Raw genomic sequence first — 17,135 nt, forward strand, 5'->3', positions numbered from 1 at the left:
CAAAGATAGCTTGCTTTTGGACATACTAAATTTGAGGTGCCTTAGGAAGTCCAGGTGGATATAGCCTACAGTGTACTAGGGAGATGGTTCTATAGCACAGAAGAGAGAGGTTAGGGCCAAAGAATGAGATTTAGGGATTATCTGCACGGAGTTATAGAATACTAGATTTTAAGATGGAAGTGACCTCAGAAGCCATTACATCTATCTCCTTCATTTTACAGATGAAGAAACTGAGGCAGAGTGTAGTTAAGAGACTTGTTCAAAGTCACATAATTGATAAACATCGGATTCTGAACCCAATCCCCAAAACAACTCTCTTTGCACCCTACTACACTCATTCATAGAGGTCACGATTGAAGTTGGAGTAGTGAATAAGATCACCAAGGGAGAGCATCAAGAAAGATGAGAAAAGGGCCCAGAATAGGCTTTTCTGGAAATACTGACCTTAAAGCAGGGGTTCTTAACTTGGGGTCCTTGAACTTAAAGCAAAATAATTCAATAACTGTATTTCAGCATGATTAGTTTCCTTTGCATTCCTCTGTATTTTATTTTATGAATTTATTCTGGGAAGAGGTCTTAAGCTTTGCCAGACTGTTAACAGAGTCCTTGACCTGAAAAAGGTCAAGAATTCCTGCCTTAATTAAAGGTTTATAAGGGGATGAAGAACCAACAAAAGAAATAGAGAAGCAACACTAAGAATGAGGTAGAAGGAGAATGAGGTAAATGTGCTCTCTATGAAGGCAAAAGTTGGGGAGATATTTTGAGAGAATAGGAATGTTCAAAAGACTGAAGTCCAAGATAAAAGAGCGGACATACTATGGAAGTATATCAGACATAGAATAAGAGATTGTGGTTGGAAAGTAATTAGAAAGTTCTGAATCTTGTGGGTAGTACAACCCAAAGAGATTGTTGAGGTTTTAAGTATGTCACTATGTTGGTGTGGAGTTGAAGTTGATAGAAAAGGAGCTAATTGTACTTGAGGAGGCTGAGGATTAGAAAGGTTAGTTTGCTGAAGGGGTCATTAGCATGATTATTAAATCTCAGAATTGGTTGCTAGAGATGAGGCAGAGAGAAAGACTAAATCCATTTCTTTAAACAGTTGGAAGAATGACACATGTCAACTTTCTGTGGGTCAATAGTATGGTATAAATGAATTGACTGGTACCCTAATAAAAGGAAAGGTCATTGAAGGTTGGTGATAGGGGAAATGTGGAAGCAGCAGTGGGGAACAAGGAATCTGTCCACCCCTCACCCTGGACCTGTGAGTTGGGAGAGTGGGAGAAAGTAGTGAATAAGTCATGAGAAATTCCAAGGGTAGAGCAGGTTCCTGATAAATTGATTTGGACTTTTTTGGGAAAAGTTTGGATGTTGAGGAATTAGTGGACAAAGAGCAGGATTTCAGTGGATACAATGAAGTAAGCAAGGTTCTGGGTAAACTGGGTTGGAGTGTGCTTAGAGAAAAGTTTGAGTAATATAAATAGAGATGGAGGTTCAAGAGGAGATGGTATAGACATGCCTTGTGCAGTTTAAGTAGTGAGACTAGATAACTGAGATGGCCACTCAGCCTAAAAGGGGCTAAACTGTAATAATATATTCCCTCAATAGAATGTAAATGGTAGACTCAGAATTCCTCCTACCTGGCCATAGAGGGAGAATTTTAGACCATATCTTCCTCTTCTCTTATTTGGCTGCTCTGAATTGTCTCCATTTTTTTCCTCTTTCTGAAGCAGGAAGGATTTTTATAGATGCCACTCTCCATCACATGGTGGTGGCCATCAGGCTTGAATCTTCCTACAGCCATCATTCTGTCCTTTGGAGATGTGCTCCCTCTGGACTCTCTGTCAAAGTGACTTTATCTCTTTACAGATGCCCCCAAGCCTCCCACAGATGATACCTATGTAAGGGTGGATGAATACATCAGCACTGGAAGGCTCAGAAGGTCTGCTGGGAAATCTCAGCGAGGCCTCAATGTGGAAACCCTCGTTGTGGCTGATAAGAAAATGGTGGAAAAACATGGAAAAGAAAACGTGACCACATACATCCTAACTGTAATGAATATGGTAAGTTCCAGAAGGACTGACTCCAAACTTTCAACCTCTGGCATCTCAGAAGTACAGAGGATTGAGTACTAGGCCTAGATTCAGGTAGATGTGAGTTCAAATCTAGCCTCAGACACTTACTAATTGTATGACCTGGACAAGCCACTTAACATTTGTCTGCCTCAGTTTTCACAATGGTAAAATGGGGATAATAATTGTATCTACCTCCCAAAATCGTTGTGAGGATCAAATATGTGCTAATTTTCTTAGCACAGTGCCTTCTACATAGTAGGTAATTCATAAATGTTTGTTCCCTTTCTCCCTCTCTCCTTCTCTGCCCTTTCTCCTTCTCTGCCCTCCTTCCTTCCTTCCTTCCTTTTCTCCTAAGAAGAAGAGAGTTAGAAGTTTTGTAAAGGATTCACGAGCATAAAGATATTTGAAAAGATGTTTTTATTACAAAAATTTATTTAAAAAATGTTGACCCATGGACTCATTGGTGTGGGTGCTCCCTATATCAATCAATCTATGAATCAATAAGCATTTATTCAGTACCTGCTACCAGGCACTATGGTGGGGTTTTTTCTCACTGTTTCCCATCTTGAATTTTGTTATCCAGCTAAATAGATCTACTTGTTATGCTCTAATTATTCTACCTTATCTCATATCTATACCTTATATACAATGCCCCTCCTACCTCATACCAGGCTCCAACCCCACTTCTACCTGATGAAAGCCTTTCTTTGCTTCAAGGCTTAACTCAAGTGCTAGTTTTACCATGAAGCTTTCCCTGACTGTAACTAGAAATCATTACAGGCATCTAGATGGCACAGTAGTAAGACCATTGGGCTTGGAGTCAGGAAGAGCTGAATTCAAATTTTGCTTCAGATACTTATGGGTTGTGTGACCCTGGGCAAGTCACTTAATCTCTATCTGCTACAGTTTTTGCATTTTGCAAAATGAGGATAATAATAGCACCCATCTCCAAGGGAAACTGTGAGGATAAAATGTTTATAAAATGCTTTGCAAACTTTAAGGTGCTTATATAAATGATAGCTGTTATTATTTGTGTAAGTTTACCAATTCTCTACTAAATTATGAGCTACTTGAGGGAAAGAACTAAATCTTATTCATCTATTTATCTCTCTATCCTCCAACCTTTAACATACATCTCAAGAAGGTATTTAATGTTGAATAAATGAATGCAACAAGCATTTTGAGTTTTGATCTTCAGCAATAAAAATTATTCCCATTATACTTTGATATAAAGTAGGTAATCTTTCTTTTCTCTTTAGGAAAAAGTTAGTTTTTTCTTACTGGTTTCTGTTGTGTTTTTCATTATTCAATCAGGTTTCCAGCCTTTTTAAAGATGGGACCATTGGAAGTGACATTAACATTGTTGTGGTGAGCCTCCTTCTCCTGGAACAAGAACCTGTAAGTGCTGGAACATGATATTATCTCATTCTGGTAGACTGTAGGTTCCCTGATGCACACAGACACACACGCACACACACACACACACCATTCCCATCCCTGAATCCTAATTTAATTGTAAAATAGATTATGGCAATTTGATGGAAGAATGAACAGCTTTTAGAAAAATTTCTCCTTTGTATAAGGGTTCCATGATTATTACAGACATGCTTAAGAAATAGGGAAGATGATGATTAGTAGTAAGTATTAGTAATAGGTGTTCACTGAATTGTTGCTTGATGAAAATAACCAAGAAACTAAAATTTGCTGAGTATTTACTGTTTGCCCTGGACTACACTAGGCACCATATGTTTACACATAAGGAGCAAATGACTTGTGTGAGCAGAAAGGCAACAGCTGTTGCCATCATCACTAAGGATGGTACCACCTTGTCCTCCTACCTGCAGGTTGCCTTAGAGAAGGCAATAAAAACAGGGATAATCCATGTGTCTGAGATAATCTTCCTTAAATTCTTCCTTATACTTCTACCGAGGCTATGCAGCTAACCGGGTTGCCAGAAGATTAAAAGATCCAAATGGAGACCATCTTGTAGCAGAGCATTGTGGATCTGAGGAGTCAGGTCAACTCAGTGACTTTCACAGTGTATATTTCTCTGAGTTGCATACATTACAGGAAAAGTCTCATACACACTAGGCTGTGCTTTAAGCAGCCAGAATATGCTAAAAACATGGGAAGTTAGAGTTCTGAATAATAAAGTCAAGGATAGCTACATCTTGGAGGCTCTTTTCTCAACCTTCCCTGATTCTTGGGAATGTCCATGTTAATGGTAATGGGACTTTCACACAATGGAGAATTTTTTGAAAGTCTGTTCATCCTGCCATTAAATTGTCATAATCCATTTTACAACTGAATTGGAATTCAAGAATGGGAATGGGTTATGTTTGTATGTGTATTTTATATATGTGTGTCTGTGTGAGTCTATTATATGTGTATGTAACAATTCAACAAACAATGTGCCCCACTTTGGATTTACAGAGCAGTTCACTGTATCGTTCTCTCTTGCTTATCATGGAATATTATGTATTATAGTTACCTGTTGATGAGTTTTTTTATGAGTTAAATCTCATTACTAGACCATGAGCTCCATGAAGACAGATACCATATCTTATTTAAATTCTATATCTTACCTACTGCCTGGAAAAGGGGTCTTGGAAGGACCTCAACAAATATTATTGAATTTCAGTCTTTCAGTCAAACAGTTGAATGCATAAAAACCTTCTTCCCCAAGGGAGTGTGTCCTTAATTCTTAAATTTCTAAACTAGTAGACAATTGGGGGGATGACTAACAGTTCAGAGATTTTTAGCTGTTCTTCCTCAAAATAAAGAAACATTTTAACAGGACATGTATGCACAGCAGAGCCAGTTACTTCAAGCAACAGGCTAAATATGCTAAATTCTGAGATCTCTTTATGAATTTTAAGATGCTAGGATTCATAAAATAAAATTAAAAATTATAGAAACCCCAAATTCAATGTTAAATGGGGCTTTAGAGATCACTGATAGCTGGAGTTCTTAATTTGGAATTCACAGACCCCTAAAGGGTCTCTTGATAAATTTTTAACAAGTATAAATGCGGAAAGAAAATAAAATACATCTCTCCCTCTATTATAATCATCTAAATAAAATTGAGCAATTCCTTTGATTATTTCAAAACATTATTCTTAGAAGAGGATCCATAGGCTTCACCAGATTGACAATGGGGGCCTGTACACAAGAAAGGTAAAGAACTTCTGCAACAGACCAAACTGGTACTCCATAGGAATTTCCTTTTTCAGTCAATCAACATTAGTTGCCTACTATGTGCTTGACATTGGGCTAAGTGCTGAGGATACAAAAGAAATAAAAGACAGTCTCTGTCCTCACAGAGCTCATGATCTAATGGGAGGAGATAGTTAGAAAATAAATATATACAAACAAGTTATATACAGGATGCACAGAAAATAATGTAACAAGTGTCGACTGAATTTTGTAAAGGAGAGCAGGCAATTGGAGTTGAAGCTGGCCTCATGAGGTTCCCTTTGGGAGGGGCCAGTGAAGGAGGGAGTTTGGTGAAGATTCTGAAGATTCTAAACTGCCAATGACCAACTGCCATTTTATGAGAGAGGACATTCAAGCTCTCGGGTGGGCTTGGGGTGGATGGTTGTGGGTGGCCAGGAGGTTCTAGACAGGAATTTAGCTCTTCTGAACCCAAAATTCAGGGGCAATCTGGAGATTTCAATAGCAAAACCTTTCTACTGACATCATTGCTAACATAGAAGATCCTGAAAGAGTTGAGCTCCATAATTGGCCATAGTGCCTGGACTCTGGAGGGAGTGGGCACTTGGGGGACTCTTCCTTGATCCATCTTATACCCCTTCCTTGCAATTATTCCCCTGTTTGTTAGATAGTGTTAAGGATAGGATATTGTGAGGAGAGGGGGAGTCAGTTTCTGGGTCCAAGCTGCAGAAGATACCTCTTAACTTAACAAGATATCTTAAGAAGATACCTCTTAACAAGAGAGCAGAAATGCTGTCTTGTTGTGGGGTTCATAGTTGATAGAGATGTTATCCTATTTCCCTCCTTCCTCTAAATCCACAAATAATCCTTACCCTGTTATCCTGAATTCCCTTATCCTTATAATAAATCTTTATTAGTTTATTAGTGGTAGCTCGGGCTATTACTTTGAGGGGAAGAAGACCGATCTTGTGGCTGAGGGGAAAATTGATACCAAACACCATCTTGAAGGGCAAAGCTACTAGAACTTGGGAGTGGGGAGGCTTGTCTCAGTATTTCTAGCACTGAGGGTTGGATCCAACCCACTAGGGTCACAACTGAACCCCAACACCTTCCTTCAACATCCCCACCATAGCTCTGCCAGTTTGGGAACCTCTTTGAGTTTATTCCCTCATAGGTTTTCCCTGGGGTGGTGGTGAGTGGTTAGCTGATCTGGCCTACTGAATACTATCTGGTGGGGGTCCTGTTAAACACATCCCACACCATCAATACTCACCCATATACATTAAGAGAAGGAAGGCACAAGAATTAAGAGGAGTTGGGAAAGGTTTCCTGTAGAAAATGGAATTTTGGTTAGGTATTAAAAAGAAGCCAAAGAAATCAGTAAATGTAGCTGAGGAGGGAGAACATTCCAGGTATGGGGGACAGGCAGAGAAAATGCACAAAGTCAAGAGATGGAGTGTTTTGTTTGTGGAATAGCAAGGAAACAGTCCTAGCAAACATCTGTCCAGTTTCTTCTTGTACATCTCCAAAGTGGCAGAATTCACTACTGCCTAAGGCATCACATTCCACTTTTGAACAGAAAATATGTCAAACTATTAACCTCATATAAAGTTTAACATGCTGTCTTATAATTATGGGTATGTGTGTTTGGGGAGGGGGGACGGATGTGGTTCTGCCTTATGGCATCAGCAAGCAGCATGGAGTAATGGAAACGGCAAGGGTTTTGAAGTTGGAAGGAGCCCACTCTGGCTTTCATGTGCTTTGTGAAACTAGGAAATGGTATTTGGGTAAACAGATGTCAGCAACATTAAAATGTGGCCCTACTAAATTGGACATATTTCTTCTGGAAGCTATATAAATACATTTTATATTCTCAGTCGGGTGTGTCTAATTCATTCTTTGAATTTAGTTGAATTCAATGCAATACACATTTATTAAACACCTACCTTACAAGAGGCCCTATGGTTTGTGAGGCACAGGGGATATGTCAGTGATCTCTCCAATGTGGCTATGCTTTCCATTGGCACAAAATGCAGTAGAATCCTGGAGAAAGATGGATCTGAGTTCAATTATATCTCCATTTACTGCCTGTGTTATCCTATGTCTCAGTCTCTTTATGCTTCAGTTTGAATAGTTCATATTGTAGTTATTTTATATATATATATGTACATATATATATTAGGGATTCTTCATTTTTATTCTTTTCTATTGTTTTATATTTTGTTCTTTCCTCTAAAAATGTGATGCAATGAACATAATAATAATAGCTACCATTTATATAGCACCTAGTATGTGCCAGGCACTATATAAATGTTATCTTTTTTTATCCTATCCCAACCTTGGAAGGTAGGTGCTATTATTATCATCATTTTACAGAGTAGGAAATTTAGGCAAACGGAAGTTAGTTGAATTGCCCAGGGTTTCACAGCTGGCAACTGTCCAAGGCTGGGTTTGAACTCAGAACTTTCTGAATCCAGACCCAGTGCTCTATCGCTTGTACTGCCTACTTTCCATATACCCAGATAATTGATTCAGGAGTAATTTTCCCATCAGTGATGAGTCATTTCTTGATAAAGTCAATTTCACTTCCCACGATGATATTTATTGTCTTCTATATCCAGTATTTTCTAGTTTTCTTTTTTTAAGAAAATATTCATGATATATAGTTATGAGATTCTTGTACACTCTTCAGTAAGACCAAACAGCTTCACATAGCATTTCCTGAACTGTTTTGGCCACAAGCTTGGACATATCAATGGTCAATAAGGTCTGGTCCTAGAGGTATTTTCCACCATAACCTCAGAGTTAATCTATATTTCTCTACAACATACCTATAAAATGATTATTTAGAGACTTTCAATGAAGAAGAATTCATTCTTCCTGAGAAAACCCATTCTACTTTTGGACAGTTTTAACTTTTAGGAAGTTTTCCCCATGTATCTTATACTTAATATATGTCACATACATTGATTATGCACATTTAATATATGTTTATATATTTCTTTATGTATATTTGAAGCACTTAGCATAATGCCTGGCATAGTAGTTGATTGATAAATATTGATTCTCTTCCCCCTTGTATCAAAGCCTTTCCTTTAACTTCTACCCATTGCCCTATAGTTCTTTCTGAAGCCAAATAGAACATGTATGTTTTTAGTTACCCTTTCTCACATGATAGCCTTTGAAATTCTTTTTATTTTAAATAAATTCATATATTTTATTTTTATTCATATATTTTGTTTTTTATATTTCCTAAATTTCTTTCTGTACTCCTCTATTCTCCTCCCAAAGAGTCAGACCATATAATAAAGGGTTTTTTTTAAGAAAAAAAAGAAAAAGAGGAAGAAAATCAGCAGAAATGGATAAATATCCTAGGAAAGTCTGTGTATATAACTATATGTGATTTCCCACACCCCTGGAATCCAATATTCCATCTCCATATTTTCAAAGTAGTTGAGATGGGGACAACTTGAAATCCCTGAATATCTTATTGAGTCTCTTCTTCTTTAGGCTAAAAATCTTCTTTCTTTAACATATAGAATATTTTCAAAGTCCTATTCAATTTCCTCTGAGCTCATCATTGTCCTTCCACCTGTATGTTGCCTGGATCTGAACATAATGGTACAGAAGTGGTCATACCAGGGCAGAATATAGTAGGATTATCACCTCCCTCATCATGGTTACTATGCCTTTCTCTTTGGAGCCCAGCAATTCTTTTTATTGCCCTACCACACTGTGGACTCATTTGTGTGTGAGATCCTTTAAAACCCCAGGATCTTTTTCACATAAATTACTATCTAAGCTACACCTTTCCTTGTTTTTTTCTAATCTAAGTATGAGGGTTAAATTTATCACTATTTTTGGATCCTGACTCTACTGTGTTATCTATCACCTCTAGCTTTATATCATCTGCCAATCTGAGAAGCATACCTTCCAAGCCTTTCTCTAGATTATTGATAAAAATGTTAAATAGCACAGGGTCAAGCATAGATCTTTGGAGTACTCTACTGGAGACCTCCTTCCAAGTTGATAGGAAAAACCATTCCTGACTACTCTCAACCTTTCAACTAGTCCCTGAATCAACTTAATTACACTATCAATAATCCACTTTTCTCCATTTTGTCCATAAGAATAGCTTGAGAGATTTTGCCAAATGCTTTGATAAAATCTAGAGGATGTATATTTAATCATCCAACAACATTTATTAAGCATCTACCACTTACCTTATGAAAACAAAAATGAAATAGTTCTTCCCCTCAAGGAGATTGCATTCTATTATGTGAAACAATATGTGTATATGTCTGTGTACATATATGTATATGTAATGTATATGCATATGCAGTATATGTTAAAAATAAACAGAAGATAATTTTGGGAAGGAAAGCCCTAGGAGTTGAGGGGATCAGGAAAGGCTTTATGTAGAAGGTGTTACTTGGGTTTAGGTTTGAGTGAAATAAGGGATTCTAAGAAATGGCAGGGAGGAGGAGATGCCTTCCAGCCATGTCATGGGACCAATGCAAAAGCATAGAGATTTGGGTTCTGTGTGTAAGGAACAATAAGAAGGTTAGATTGCTTAGATCACAGAGTGAGTAAAGAGCAATGTGTAAAAGGTAAGTAAACAGAATAATTTCTATTTTATCTTAAAATCAATAGGGAGTCAATTTATTGAGTATGAATTCAATGGTCAGATATGTCCTTTAGGAAAAATTACTTTGGCAGTTGTTTGGAGGATGAATTGGAAAGAAGAGAGATTTGTGGCAGGGACACTAACTTAGCTAATTGCAATAGGTAAAGTGAGAGAGATAATAAGATGGTGAAGTAAGGTGGTGACTAAATACATAACAGAGATCAGATGTGAGATTTGTTGTAGAGGTAGGCATGAAAAGCTTTAGGCACTGAGTGGACATGTGTAGTGAGGGTGGGTAATATGGAGGTTGTGAACCTGAGAGACTAGAAGATTAGTCATATCCTTGACAGAAACAGAAGTTTGGAAGAAATATGAATTTAGGTGGAAAGATGGGTTCCTTTTTTAATGCTGATTTTGAGATTTTGAGGCAATCCTTTTATATATCCTTAACCAATTTTTACTCACTATAGTATTTTTCCAAAACTTTTCATCCCTTTTCAAATCTCCTATGGCTCCTCCCCTTCCCTCTAAATTCTCAGCTGAGAACCATGTCTTCTATTTCACTGAAAAGTTGAAACCATTCGCTGAGAGTTCCCTTTTCCTCCCTTATGCTCATCTCATATAATTTAGATATGCTTTCACTTACTATCTCCTCTACCCTCCCCCCAATCTCATATAAAGAGGTGGCTTTTCTTCTTCCAACAAAAACCACTACATATGCACAAGCGATCCTATTCTGTCCTCTCTTCTTTCATAGCTTGGTCCCTCTGTCATTCCCACTCTCACCAATCTCTTTAATCTCTCCCTTTCTGTTGAGTTCTTTCCTACTGTCTGTAACATTCCCATATCTTCTTCATCCTCTAAAACTTTTCATTTGATCCATTCATCCAAACTAGCTGTTGTTCCATATTTTGCCTTCTTTTTGTAGCTGAAGTCATTGAGAAAGCCATCTACTATCAATATCCTTTCCTCTCCTCTTCTTAACTGTACAACCAGACTTCCGATCTTCAACTGAAACTACTTCCTCCAGAGTTACCAATTTCCTCGATTTCCTTTGGTTTTAAAGTTGTTTTAGCTTCCTTAAGTTGCTTTTTGAGATCAGCTATTATGTTATCCTTCTCCTTATCAGTGTTCTTCGTGGGTTTTGGTTCTCTCTCAGGTGAGGCATGAATGTAGGATGTTGTTTTCCTAAGATCTTCCAAAGCTAGAGATTCCCACCCTGGGCAATGTAATTTGAAATAGGTCTGAAATGGGAGTGCACTGCCTTTGATAAACTGGTATCTGACATGCTGCAGGTTGTTCTCAGACATGTCCTGGAACCCGAAGATATTGTCCCCAGCTTCAACCAGCCTATCTAAAAACATGCTAGGATGTTCATTTTCTCTGTGCCTTAAATTCTCAAAATGCCCCCAGCTATCAGGATGCTTTGCATGGATTTTCATTCCTTCTGTGATGTCTTCCCTGCAACATCACAAGAATGCCATATTGCCATGCAATGATAACTCCAGGTCCTCATACTCCTGAGGCCAAGAGGCTAGGTTAGGGTTGCTCCTAGTCTCTACAATGAACTGGGCCTCTTCACTGGTGGTAAGTAAATCAGACAAAAGAATTTCAATGTCTTTGAATATGGGATCATAAAGCCTGACCACTATCCGTTATTTCTTTATTTCCTTATATGGGTATAAATAGAAATCTGGGAATCTCTTCTTCAGGATGTCAAGGTCCCCATTTGAGAATGGTTTGTGGCTTTTGACATGGAGACCTCCAGCATCAGGCTGGACCACAGTTTGGTCACATATTGGCAAAATAGGGACTGCTGCCTCAGCCACCTGTGCTGTTTCTTGCTTGCTCTTGGATTTATCTTTGCCTTGACTTTATCCCTCCACTAATTCCACTTGCATGATGTTCTGTGTTCCTTTATCTTTGCCCTCTCTGAGCTGTTTGTTAATCTCTATTAAATCCTCAATCTGTTTCTTCAGGGCTTTGATCAAAGCAGTACTCTCATCTCCATGGTTAAAGATATGTTTAACTAGTTTTCTGAGGGACCAATATAACTGCAACATTGATAGAATAACAGCTCCACATGTAAGGATGAAGGCAAAAACTTCTTCCAGGCTAATCTTAACCACTTGCATGTATCACATAGTCTTAATAGTTCAAGAAAATATTGGGGTTTTATCACCATCCAAAGATTATATACTCTATTTCATAAACTGTGCAGTAACAGTGAGCAGCTAATGAATGTAATCCTTCCCACTGAAAAATCCATCTTCTTATATGTCTATTCACTGTATGATCTTTTGAATCTGTCCCCCTGGTGGTACTGTATGTCAATTCTGTTGTAAAAATTGCTACCCTATAGCTTCTCTCAAGGACTGCTGTAATGGCTGTTCAGTTGATGTTTGGGTTCAGTCTCCTAACTGACTCACCAGTTGTAAAAAGGAACCTGCTTCAGTGAGGGGATGGGTCAGAGAGAGAGAAGGTCAGAATGAAATTCCCTCTGAAGTCACCACTGAAGCCTCCTGATTACTTAAGGGACTTTTAGTTGATGGCTTCCTTAAAAGGGCGAGTGGATTCACTCCTGCTGCCCAGTAATAGAAAGAGGATGTAATGCCCTGTTGGTGGAGGTATCTCTTGTCAGTCTGTCAGAGCACCTCCCTGTTTCAAACTGAAATTCAGTTGGCAAGATGGAGGAATCTTCTCAGTTAAGACAGCAGGCTTGTTCTCTTCTTTGATACTTTACTAGATGGACCAGAATGTTATCTGACTTTGTAATATGTATTTAATAGTAGGATTGATGTGAGGGAAGGGATGAATAACAGAAGGGAAGAGGGCATAGGAAACAACTATGATTTATCCATTGGTGCCTAAGGAGTCCCTGGCACAGTCAGGACAAATTGCCCCAAACTGAGTTTCTCTCCCCCTCCCCACTAAAATCCTTGTTTCTAACTGTCCCAAGGTAAATTAAAGATCACTAAAGGGTTATTGAAAGGGGACAAATGATGATATCTGTAGTAGAGAGTCAGGCTCTCAAAATGAGTCTCTAAATCTCTCAGCTGTTGATAAAGCAGGGACAGTCTTGGCAGGAATCCAAAGATGGCCACAGGAACTGTTTGCCTGGGACAAACAAGGCTTTGAGCAGTCTTGATCCAGGAGTTGCAAGGTTTTCACCTCCTTCTCCTTCCAGCTCCCCAAAACCAACTTCTCTTGGTTGAGGTGTTCCCCCTTTTATACTCTTTAGTTCCAATGGTCTTCAACTGATCTTGCTTTCTTGGGGTTCTGCTTCACCCCAGTAAAATTCCACCTTCACAATGTAAAGCACTTTGCAAAACTCAATATAGAATTGTCAGTTGTCATCATCATCATCATAAGATATCTTGTTCTCACCTTTTTCTGATGAGGTTCAGATAGAAATAATCTATTGTGGTGGATAAGACTGACTTTTTGTAATTAAATTCAAAGTATTAGGATGTGATCTTAGCTTTTGTAAATTCCCTGGCCACATCTTTAGGACAACTCTAGTAGTAAATAATAAGAAGGGGATGTTATATACCTCATCTCATTTAAACATGTTTTTAATCTGCAGAACGGTTATCTTTAAGGAGGCCCCACTTTAGAGGTTAATGTAGATTGTTTTTTGAAAGCTTTTCATTCCATGTAGTTTGGAGATTAGAGTAGTCAGTATGATGATAATCTCTTTAAATGTTCTAAAAATGTTTAAATTTTTATGAATTAATATTATGTTCTGGTCATTTTGAGCAATAATTCTCTCTGTCATGATATACTCATTCCATTATAGTTTATTTGCTAAATTCCCAAGGATATTTTTGGGTTTGAATTTGTAGTGTACAGATTAGTTTACAAAGGATACTGAAATTCTGGTATATAATTCTAGCCACCTGGTTATTTCGTTTTAAAAGTATTTGGTAGATATTAAAACTGTATATCCCGGGGGTGGGGGGGCAGCTGGGTAGCTCAATGGATTGAGAGCCAGGCCTAGAGACGGGAGGTCCTAGGTTCAAATCTGACCTCAGACACTTCCCAGCTGTGTGGCCCTGGGCAAGTCACTTGACCCCCATTGCCTAGCCCTTACCACTCTTCTGCCTTGGAGCCAATACACAGTATTGACTCCAAGATGGAAGGTAAGGGTTTTTAAAAAAAAACTGTATATGCCACTATGACTTGTTGCATAGTTTCCATAAAATATTATATGATCTAGATTAATCTATATATTTGAGCTCCTTAAGGATAACATTCTATACCTTCTGATTGTAATAACTTGATCCTGAATCACTCTTATGAATACTTCAGTATTTGTGTCATCATCACCATCATTGTTGTAACCACCACCATCATCATCATTTACCTTTTTCTTTGGGATTCAAATAGAAATAGTCCTACTATAAATTGTTATTCTACTATTATTCTTTTTTTCTATTTAATGTTCTATAGACTACCATACAAGTCTATAAAATAACTCTTTGTGGCTTAGTGAAAATATTAGAATGGAGATCATCCTCTGAAGGCTCATTTAAAGCATCCTCCGTACAACTCTAATAGCAGACAGGTCAAGAAGGATGAGATGTACCTAATCCTATTTCCACATGATGGTGATCAAACCTGCTATCCTGTAGGTCTCTATATTTTGGAGATTTTTCATTTCAAGTAGTTTAAAGATTGAGTATTTGTTATTGTAATGTCCATTAAAATTTTGTGCTTAATTTTTTATATTTGAATGATTGTGAGCAACTAATTATTCAGTGACAGTGGTCCACTATTAGCATGGTTTCTTGGTTAAATTCTTCAGGACATTTTGATGTTGGTATTGTTATAGGCAAATTTATAAGATAGATATGTAGAAATGCACAGGCAGCTAGCAATCTGGCTGGAACAGGAGAGGCTGCTAAGGGGCTCTGGAGACTGATCCAAGTTGAACCCTTGATGATAAGGTAACTGGAACAAATCCTTGGTCAGCTAGTAAAATCCACAAGACTAAGGAGAAAGGCACTCTGCAATTGGTTCATGCAATTGCAGTGGCTTAATCTTTCCTCAGCCTAGGCACTTGCTCAATGTTCACATCTCCAAAGGTTTCAGGTTACAGACAGTTAGCTGGATCACAGCTATTAAGCTCCTTCTTCCAGCCTTGACAGTTCACTCCAATACCTTCTCTAGCTCCTGCTGCATTCTATACTGAATGTCCATGTCTTCCAACCAAGATCTTGCCGCAAGAGAGTGACCTTGTTTTTACTTTTCTTCTTCTGAATTGATATAGGTCAAGTTTCAGCTGTTTACAATAATTTGTTGCTTATTAATATTTTTAATTTGTGTGGGTTCCTCATAGGGTGGATTACTGATCAATCACCATGCAGATCAATCTCTGAATAGCTTCTGTCAGTGGCAGTCTGCTCTCATCGGGAAAAACAACAAGAGGCATGATCATGCTATTTTACTAACAGGACTGGATATCTGTTCCTGGAAGAATGAGCCATGTGACACTTTAGGTATAGTACCAAAAACTGTCTCACAAAAATTTCAATATTGGTCAGACTTTTTTCTTTTCAATAACAACTAGGAGTGTGATATAGTGAAAAGTGCCCTGTACTAGGAGCCAAATGAGTTGGATTTGAATATGAGTATTACCTGTTGGTAGGAGTATGACTTTGGGCAAGTTTCTTGGCTTCTCCAAACCTGTTTCCTCATCTGTAAAACAGGAATAATAAACATTTGCACTGTTTTTCTCACTGTGTTATTGTGAAGAAAGCAATTAGGAAACTTTAAAATGTCTTGTCATTTATGGTGGTATAGTGATAGAGCACTGGACCAGGTTCAGAAAGACCTGAATCCTAATTTTGCCTCAGATAATGGATGACTCTATAAAAAACTCTTAACATTTTACTTTGTTTCTGCGTCTGTAAAATTATGCACAACTGTTCTCTTCACTTCTTAAGCCTCAGTTTTCTCATCTATAAAACGGGCATACTTACACTTTTATTATATAGCAGAAAAGGTTGAGGAAAATTCCCTATTAGATCTAAAGTGCTATAGAAATATGAATTAAAAATATGAATTGTTATCAACTTAAGAGACTTTGAGATCACTTAAGCCACATTATTATAACTTAAAATAATTTTAATACCTAATCACTTATTATCTCTAAAAGAACAGAGATTTCCTTTTACTGCCATTGGCCATAAAATGAGATGAGAGGACCAGACTGAACCTTTTAGGTCCCAGTGGACAGAAAGCATTAGATGAATAGTGACCTTATGTAGACCAATAATTATCCTGAAGTTGGAAGTTGAAAACTGCTATTCTAACTGATGGATCAGGAGTGAACCACATAGTTATACAATCCCAGAATTAGAAGAGATCTATGAGATCATCTTGTCCAATCCATGAATTCCTTCTACAACATTTGCAACAATCTCTTAATAAATTCTGCTCCCTCCACTCTCTTATTTATCCATATACCTATCCTCCTATTTATCTATCATTGATCTCCCTATCCATCAATCCATCTATCTTTGTATTTTATTTATTATCTATCCATCCATATTTATATCTATCTATCCATCTGTCTCTCATCATCTGCCCTTGAGGAACTTGTAAACTTTTGAATAGGACTGGTAGGATATAACATATACTCAGATATAAATGATATAAAGGAGTGATGGGGCTGAGGGAGTGGTCAAAGGGGAGATCCAGACATCTTATTCTAATAGATATGAGAAGAGATTGCTTTTAGCTGAAAGATCAGTGAAAACCTCATGAGGAAGAAGATGGCACCCAAGTTGAACCTGAAGTGAAGTGGGGATTTTGTTCCTTTGGGGAGATCCACAGAAGTAGGAAAGGGCAGGTACAACTAAGAATCCAGTTTGGTTGGAGTTCAGACCTCCTGAGGTGGAGACATGTGACATTAGACTAGACAAATACCATATTGTAAAGGGTCTTAAATACCCAGATTGTTTGTAGTTTTTCCTAGAAACAACAGGAAACCCCTGAAGATTTTTGAACATGAGAGTGACATGCATCTTGGGAAGATTATTTTGACAGCTCTGCAAAGAATGAATTGGAAAGGAGAGATACCAGAGGCAGAGCGATCATTTAATAGGGCTGGTACAATAATGCAGGTGAAAGTTGATCAAAGCCTGAACTACGATAGTGTCAGTGTAAGAAAATATTCTGTGGAGGTAGCAATGACAGGACTTGGCAATTGATTAGATATGGAGCAGAAGGAAGATGTACTACTGCAATGTAAGAAA

General features: G+C 37.9%; 1 protein-coding gene across 1 annotated transcript in view; it reads left to right on the top strand.

Annotated features, from left to right (window-relative positions):
* The window catches only part of ADAMTS18 (ADAM metallopeptidase with thrombospondin type 1 motif 18), a 193,955-nt gene that overhangs the window by 70,681 nt on the left and 106,139 nt on the right, over window positions 1-17,135 (top strand). Inside the window, exons 6-8 of the mRNA XM_044659455.1 lie at window positions 1,867-2,060; window positions 3,387-3,470; window positions 15,215-15,374. Coding sequence (XP_044515390.1) covers window positions 1,867-2,060; window positions 3,387-3,470; window positions 15,215-15,374 — 438 coding nt within the window. The remainder of the gene's footprint in view (window positions 1-1,866; window positions 2,061-3,386; window positions 3,471-15,214; window positions 15,375-17,135) is intronic.

This window comes from Gracilinanus agilis, chromosome 2, assembly GCF_016433145.1.
Source record: "Gracilinanus agilis isolate LMUSP501 chromosome 2, AgileGrace, whole genome shotgun sequence".
In the NCBI taxonomy this organism is placed as follows: domain Eukaryota; kingdom Metazoa; phylum Chordata; class Mammalia; order Didelphimorphia; family Didelphidae; genus Gracilinanus; species Gracilinanus agilis.